This window comes from Xiphophorus maculatus, chromosome 17 (genome assembly GCF_002775205.1).
Source record: "Xiphophorus maculatus strain JP 163 A chromosome 17, X_maculatus-5.0-male, whole genome shotgun sequence".
NCBI classification, from domain to species: Eukaryota; Metazoa; Chordata; class Actinopteri; order Cyprinodontiformes; family Poeciliidae; genus Xiphophorus; species Xiphophorus maculatus.
In genome coordinates, this window is record NC_036459.1 from 10,023,844 (window position 1) to 10,032,624 (window position 8,781).

The window sequence follows — 8,781 nt, forward strand, 5'->3', positions numbered from 1 at the left end:
AACCTTAACTGATAATAGATCCTCCCCCCCTTTTCTTTATTTTACATGTAATGACTGTTCATTTGTTTAAACCACGATCTTGTTAAAATTGCAGATTAGCTACGTAGGTCAGCAAGGATGAATTCTAACGTTTTTTCTTTTCTTCAGATGACTTTTTTTTTTTAACTCCCAAGCTTTTTCCCTCCAAGTGGCTGTGCAGTTCTGTCCTGCTGACTGCTAACATAGCTTCATCTCTTCAAAAGACAAGACAACAGGTAAAAAGACAGCTCTTCAAACATATTTGAAGCCACAAAATAGTCTGGAAATGTAGAGGAGCAGCTAACCTAATCTATAACTTTGAGCTTGCTACAGCTGGTTAGCCTGCAAAAGTACCATTACATCTCCAACATAGTGTATAAGAGTCTGTAAATGAGGACAAAGGTGAAAAACATTAAAGTAGTTTCTGTTATTTTTTGAGTTGGTTCAGCCACAGTGGCAGGTGGACAAAAAAAGTTAATTTCCAACCCTGGTTACATATAAGGACTGTTCACATGTTTAAACCATGCTCCTGTAAATTTAAAGTTAAGTCAGTACTAACAGGTGCAACTATGTACAGGTGTAAATTCTGCAGCATTTGTACTTCAGAATTTACAGAATTTTGTAGTCATGTGAAGAAACATCAACACACAGCTAATTATCGGTTTGCATGTGGAATAGAGCAATGTCCTGCTTCTAGTGATGTTACGTGATGTGCCGAGGCTTCGAGGCGTGTGTCGAGTAATGGAGGGGGCGTTTCTGTAAAGCGCGTATCGTGGCTCAGATTTTGGCGCGAGGTTTGACAGCTTTAGAAACCCCACAGGCTCCATTCAAAATGTGGGTTGTTGTAGGAGAGTTGTGGTCAGTTGAGACAGTGGATAGAGTTTTGATAGTTTGGATAGTGGTTATTTAGTTTGAGACAGTTAGTTTGGTGTTTGGAGAGTTTAGGACAGAGAGAGATAGATAGGAGATTTAGGAGCACGAGGACAGGAGTAGGATGGAGCCGGCGAGAAAGAGGAGGATTTCCCCTATGTGGGAACATTTCGATTTGATAAGCCCTAACAAGGTAAGGTGAACTGAATATTTGCAGATGCATTAGGTTTGCTTATGAGGAACTGTATTTTTCACTGTTTCTTATTTTCTGTAAAGGTGAGGTGTTTATTGTGCTCCAAGGAGTTGGGGTACAATAATAACACCTCATCCATGCTAAGGCACTACCGTGCCTTGCATGAGAATAGGGAGGAAACTGGAGCTTCTCCCAGCCAAGGTATTTCATTACTATATTACAAACACACTATCACAATTTTTGCATGCTGATGTTTGCTTGTTGTGCAAATAAAGACAGGTAACAGACACTGTATTTATTCCCTTTTAACCAGCCACCAGAAAACAAGAGCTGGATGAAGCTCTAGTCTCCATGATAGTGAAGGATATCCAGCCTTTCACTATTGTGGATGACGTTGGATTCAGGACATTTGTGTCTAAGCTGGATCCCAATTATGTTCTCCCTACAAGACAGGTATGTGTGGGTCCATACATGAAACGAATGACTACATTATTGTATGTGTCACAATTCAACAATATATATATATTTCTTCCTTTAGGCTCTGAAGGCCATGGTGGAGGCCAAATATGAGTCTGCTAAGGAGCACGCTAAGGCTAAAGTAGAGAAGGTGGCTGCTGTTAGCCTTACATCAGATATGTGGACATCCATCAACATGGATGCCTACCTGCCAGTGACATGCCACTTTGTGGAGGAGAACGAAAAGCTGAGCTCGGTGTTGTTGGGAGTGCAGGCATTCCCCCAGTCTCACACTGCTGAAAATATTGCTTGTGTGAAAGCCTCCCTGATGGAGGAATGGAGAATCTCAGGCAAGGTGACATGCATGGTCACCGATGGTGCTCCTAATATGGTGGCATGCAGGAGAGAGCTGAAGCTTCGCCATCACATTTGTGTTGCTCACACCCTCAATCTTGTTGTGAAGAGGGCGCTTGACCAGCACCCTGTGCTCTCTGGCCTCCGGGCCAAAGCAAGGAAGCTGGTTGGCTACTTTAGAAGCAGCACCACTGCTAAGGTATGCTCTTTTCTTTTATTCCAATATATAATGTTAATAGTTTGTCTGTACTCCTACTGCAGTGACTTAATGGCCTACTCTTCTGTATCTTTAAAGGAGAAGCTTACACAAGTGCAGCTTCAGCTGGGCATGCAAGCAACCAAGCTGATGCAGGAGGTGGAAACAAGATGGAACAGCACCTACTTGATGCTGCAACGTCTGGTGGAGTTGAGGGAGCCAGTAGGAGCGGCATTGGCTGGATTACACACTGACATTCCCTTTTTCACTGACATTGTTGTAGCGTGCCTTTCTTTACTCTCTCCTTTCTATGACGCCACCACGGAGCTCTCTGCAAAAGAACACGTGTCGGCATCAAAAGTTATCCCCCTCCTGAAGATGATAGAGAAAGCCCTTCAGGAGGAGGAAGACACCAAGTCGGCACCTGCAGTAGCAGTGGAAATAGGAGAGCAGCTCATCAGACAGCTCAGGGAGAAGCTGCACATGCTGCAGTCAATGAGCATCTTGTCGCTGGCTACACTCCTGGACCCACGATTTAAACTTATAGCATTTTTCAGCAACACAAAAGCTGCTGAAACAGTGAAGCGCTTGACTTCAGAGTGTGCCACCGTCATCCGACGGAACACAGAAGAGAACGCTCACGAGATTCCCCAGGCTTCCACCTCTCAAGAATTCACTGGAGGTAATCTTTTATATTACATTTTGAGATTACTTATTCCTATTACAACACTTACTAACATGACCTGTGGTTTCCATTTAGGTAGCAGACTTTGGCAAAGATTGGACACTAGTGTCATGGAGGCAAAGAGGACTCAAAATGTGTCAGCATTCCACCGTAGAGGTCCAGCGCTACCTGTCAGAGGCAAACATAAGCAGGCTGGAGAACCCCCTGGAGTACTGGGCTAATCATCGGTCACTGTACCCCAATCTGTACAAACTTGCACTTATTTATTTATGCACCCCGGCATCATCTGTGCCATGTGAGCGTGTCTTTTCAAAGACTGGAGAAGTAGTGTCAAAAAAGAGAAATCATTTGAAACCAAAAACTGTGGAGAAATTGTGGTTTCTTAATAAAAATGCATGAAATCATCCAAGTTACACAAGCATTAGCCTATTCACTACCCCCTCCCTAGTTCCACAAGCACTTTCACTGTCCTCTGCCTGATTAAGCCCATGCCATTTTTCTAGAGTCACAGAAAAACTTTATTACACAACATGCCATATCACATGACACTACTATTTTGGGAATAATTACACACAGAGAATACATTCAAACAATATTTTATTATACACATATGTGTATACATAATTTATGTAGACAAATGATTTCGTCCTACACCTTTTGTGAAGTCATTCCCAAGAGCCATAATAGACAAAAATTCAATGCATCACACGTGTTAAGATACAGCTGGCTGTGATTATACACCTGGCCAGTAGGTGGTTTCGTGTGCACATGAAACTTCAAGAAATGAACCCTTTCTCGAACCAGTTGGCTCAAGTGGTTCAATGCCTCATGAGGCTTCATCTCACCATCACTAGTAATTAGTAAAAAAAGTCAAATCACTCACTGCCAATGTAATAGTGCTGGACAAAAGATTTAGTAAGTTGGACACTTACCGTGTAGAACAGGAGATGAACAAAATGGAGCCGTGTTCAGATTGAAATCAAACGAAGACTGTGAAGCAGAGGGGAGGAGCTTATTTTCCTCCCAGCAGAGTTGATTCAACACCATTCAATCAACTCTGCGAAATAACTCTAACACTGGGCATCATTTAAATCGCTAAATGTTAAAAAAAAAACACTTAATGAGTTAAAATGAACTCTGAATGGCCAGTATAAATATGCCAATGTTTTCTGTTGTATTTCAGTGTTTATTTGTCTCAGTTTCAATTTGAAACGGTTTGCTCATGTTCAGATTTTATGTCTTTTTGTATCTTTACACTCCAAATGCTCCTTTGATTATTAGCAAGGAAGAAAGATAACTGTTGGCCGTCAATGTAAAGTTTGTAATTTTTTTTATGTATTCTCATAAAGTACAGTTTAGAAAATGTGAAGTTCAGTGTTTTTCAGATGGTTTGGTGAATTAATTTGAAGAGAAATTGGACCTTTGAGAGAAACTCTGGACTCAAGTGATGAGATAAATCTGCTAAATTGGAACATTTGAAGGCCAAACACCTGGCTGATGTTCCTAAAAAGAATGAAATCAAAAGAAATCTTCCTAATAGAAACACAGCAATGGTAAAAAAAACAAACTAAAGTTGCATTGTAGTGAAATAGAAATACATGTATGTTAGTAATCACACCAAAAAAACAACTAAACAAATGGAAGTATATGTTTCTCTAACGTAACCAAAGACTATGTATCTATATTTCTCTCAATGTGGTCATTTTAATGTAATCACCACTAAAGAGAAATATGTAAAATGTTGCGACAAAACCACAGAAAGGACATTTCTTCCAAACTCCTGGAAGAACGACAAACAAAAACAAGTTTGCGGTAAAGACAATGTGTGGGATCCTCTGTCAGAGATGGCCGGTCTGTTTCTTCCACCGCGTTTATCTAGGAGACACCGAGGTGCCGGTTTGTTACGTATCGCAGGATTCTTGTATGTCATGATGTACAGCACGCAACCACAGGAGGAGATGAATGTATTATTGGTGTACAAACATCACGTGGTCTTTCTTAATCAACATTATGTGATGTATTTGTTGGTGCCACAAATGGTAAAGATTGGCATACAACTTATTTATAAAGAAAAGAGGAAGTAGTTTTCAATGTTTACTTCCATAAAAAAGGAGTCTTTTTGTTCTGATCTGGTTTGGAATGCGTGTTATGTTGGAGTTATGACCGTAACCATGCATTATGAATGTTAAAAAAACTCATACGTTGTGATTTTTTGTTAGAATGTTTAGCAGATCAAATATTCAGATTAAAGAATGTAAACATTTTCATGCATTCGCTCGGTCACTTTATGTAATTAGCGCCTATTCAGAGAGAGGTAGCCATATTGACTGTTATGAAGAGCTAAAGCTGATCATGTACAATAGATTTATGTATTAAAGTAAAGCTTTCTAAAAAAATGTGTGTTGTGTTTTGACAGAAAGCTAAAATGCTGCAGTTTTAGAAGAAAGGAGGTTTAGAGTCTCTTGTTTTAGAGCCACCGTCTCAGATCCAGGGACACGAAAAGGCTCAACAACCCGAGAAACTAGACCTGGATGATGGTAGAACTTTAGGATGTCATCAAGTAAAGATGTTACATGAAAGCCAAAACATTATGTGCAATATTCACAATCCTTTGAATGAAAGTAGTAAAAGTGATTTCTTCAGTCAGTTGCTTACTCAAGAGAACTCCTGCAAGTGCTTGAAGGAAATGCAAATAATTTACCTTCTAAAAGATGAAAGTATATCAGAATTTAACAAATTATATGAATTTGAAGGAATGTTACGGAGCCCTCTAGGGGACATGGGGAATTTTTTTTCTTTTGCGTTCCCTCGCAAAAACTTTTGCGTTCCCTCGCAATACTGTACTGGTCAGTTATGCAGCATAATTGAACACTGCAAGCCTTTCTTACGGTGGGCGCCGTACTTTATGCTTTAATATAAGGTTATGTGAGGTTTCTCCGTGAATGTTAATATCTTTTTGTGAAATATATGAAGTTTTATATCTTTCTTTAGGATAGAAATTGTCACCACAAACCTACGATATAAACAGAAACTTTCCGTAAGTAGGAAAGAAATAAAAATAAATTATAATTTGGACTATTTCTGAGTTATTATCGCGGGTAATAAATCATCTGACAGTTTTGATTGTGTCTCTGTTGTGTTCGTAGTCTGAATGGTTTAAAGAGCTGCTTTCAGTTCCATCTTCGCCTTAACAGACATAAACATACAGTAAAAAATAAATCGATTTTCAATCTGTTTTTGCACCAAACAGTTTTTATTATTAACAAGTTTTTATTATTAAAAACACGACAAACTAATGATGGTAAAGGGCCGCACTGGGTTAACTCGGGGAATCTCATCTGTCCGTGTATCAATCAGCTCCAAACCTTTTCTTTGTTCTGTCACAATTATCGATTTATTCCATTTTGATGATCAGGCTCCAAACTTTGCAAGGACTGACCGCCCCGCTCACCGCTTCCTAAAACACACAAAGCCAGTGTCCTTCCCATTCATACCTGGTGACGTCACTCCCACGTCGACACACCTAAGTGTCAAAGCCTCTGCTCCTGTTATATCAATAATTACTTATTTCATTCATATGGCTCTTACAGAGCCTCAGTGAAAACTTGTTTATTATTATTAACTGTTTGGTGCAAAACACTGATTGAAAATCGATTCATTTTTTACTGCATGTTTATGTCTGTTAAGGCTAAGATGGAACTGAAAGCAGCTCTTTAAACCATTCAGACTACGAACACAACAGAGACACAATCAAAACTGTCAGATGATTTATTACCCGCGATAATAACTCAGAAATAGTCCAAATTATAATGTATTTTTATTTGTTTCCTACTTACGGAAAGTTTCTGTTTATATCGTAGGTTTGTGGCGCCTTTCTATCCTAAAGAAAGATATAAAACTTCAGATATTTCACAAAAAGATATTAACATTCATGGAGAAACCTCACATAACCTTATATTAAAGCATAAAGTACGGCGCCCACCGTAAGAAAGGCTTGCAGTGTTCAATTATGCTGCATAACTGACCAGTACAGCATTGCGAGGGAACGCAAAAGTTTTTGCGAGGGAACGCAAAAGAAAAAAAATTCCCCATGTCCCCTAGAGGGCTCCGTAGTACGTAGAGCACCAAAAATGTTTAATTATCTGAATGTATTTGATGGGGGAAAAAAGAATCGTTGTATTTCTCTGTTTTTCAGAAGAATCAAATTATGCAGAACGGCGAATCTTCCACTTTAATCCAGTTTCTTAAACGGTGGTTTACGATTCTTATAATGGACATGAAGACTGGCAGGTTTAAGCATCACCGTAGCAGTTTTGGAAATGCGGCAGCTCTTGTAATGTTTCCTCCTGGGCGGCAGGTGGCGCTGGACACAAACGAAACGCTCCACACCAACACATGGTTTTTGTTTGGCAGATCACAGCCGAAAGCGTTTAGAGAGAAGAACTAGTGTTCTGTTATTCAGGGTTTTCTTTACATGATGTGGCTAACATGAGCAGCAGCAGCAGCAGCAGTTACCCCACGCCGGTTTACTCCCACGCCGGACGCGGAAGCTTCCAGGACGTGTACGAGCCCGCGGAGGACTCGTTCCTGCTGATGGACGCGCTGGAGAAAGATGCAGAGACGCTGCAGCAGATGAGGCACGGCTGCACTTTCCCCTGTGGATGATGTTTGTTTCCGTGATCATTGTGTAACTGTGGGCCGTTCACGCTCTTTGCAGCCCCTGCGTGTGCGTGGAGGTGGGCAGCGGCTCCGGAGCGGTTTCTGCTTTTCTGGCGTCGGTGGTCGGACCTTCGGCTCTTTACCTGTGAGTCACTCTGACACTTTATGACACGCAGACACTATAGTAGAAAAACGCACGACTGTTTACATGTTATTGTCGAAATCAGCGCAAAGACTCGTCTGGTAATTTAAATAAGGTTTGAATGTGGGAAGCTTTCAAGGCGTGTGGAAAAGTAAAGTGTTGACGAGAAAATCGAGGTGAACCACGAAACATCCACGGGGGCCGATTCAGATCTTGAATGTTAGTATTTAGTGAAAAATGTACTTTTATGGGGAGAAAACAAACATTGTGTTTTGTAAAAAGCAATATCAGCATTCCCAACTGTAATCCATGTAATCCAGAAGTTTCTGTAATCGTTTGTAATAAGAATTAATGAAGACCAAAAAACCAAATAAAATAGTGAGTGGTGTTTATTGGCAAATATACTGAAGATCATATGACAATGGATAGTGTCTGTGCTTTGGACACAAGAATCCTGTGTTCGAGTCCAGCATGTGACTTGTTATCATAATTTTGTAAGCAAAATCTGCTTAGTGCTTCCCTCTCACTCTCAGTAGTAGCTCTATGGTGGCAGGCAACAATTAACACAAAGCCTGGGGATAGCAGACAAACTCCTCCCTCTTGAGAGTCATCAGGATTCTGTATGTAGAGTTGTTTAGGCCATGGTGTAAATATATTATTTTGTCATTGATCTACCTTAAAGTATGTTTCAAAGTCAAATGTGGTCTCAGCTCTTTCTGTTAGCCTCTAGACTCCAAATGAGTAAAAGAGATGGAGTTAAAGTTACTGCTTCCTTCACCTCACTTCACTCTGTTATCAATACATGTAGTAAATAAAAAGAAATTCCTCAAATAGAGTAAGAATAACCAGAAAAGGTTTCAGGAAGAGCTACGTATTAATCTTGTAACACTAAAGTATGTTAGAGCATAATCTGCTCTTTAAGAACATGGAGATTATTTTGTGAAATGAAGCCTACTTTGATAGGAATCGTTGAAGAGACAGTGCCGTGTTCTTAATGCAGATAAAGAATGACATAGTATGATGGTTTGCTTCAGAAAAGAACGTCATTACAAAAACTGAAGATGTGCAATGTAGAAACTCACTAAAAAAGTAAGCAGTGCTGCATGATGACAGTAAAGTCAAACCAGCTCTCTTGCAATGTTATTTGTGACTTGCAGCTGCACCGACGTGAATCCAGCTGCAGCTCAGTGCACAGCCAGAACCGCCTG

The 8,781-nt window shown here is 40.2% G+C and overlaps 1 protein-coding gene across 1 annotated transcript in view; it reads left to right on the forward strand.

Annotated features, from left to right (window-relative positions):
- The first annotated feature begins 7,129 nt into the window (after positions 1-7,129).
- The window catches only part of LOC111611874 (hemK methyltransferase family member 2-like), an 88,586-nt gene continuing 86,934 nt past the window's right edge, over positions 7,130-8,781 (forward strand). Inside the window, exons 1-3 of the mRNA XM_023350627.1 lie at positions 7,130-7,409; positions 7,490-7,576; positions 8,731-8,776. Of these exons, the coding sequence (XP_023206395.1) occupies positions 7,261-7,409; positions 7,490-7,576; positions 8,731-8,776 (282 nt within the window). The 5' untranslated portion in view covers positions 7,130-7,260. The remainder of the gene's footprint in view (positions 7,410-7,489; positions 7,577-8,730; positions 8,777-8,781) is intronic.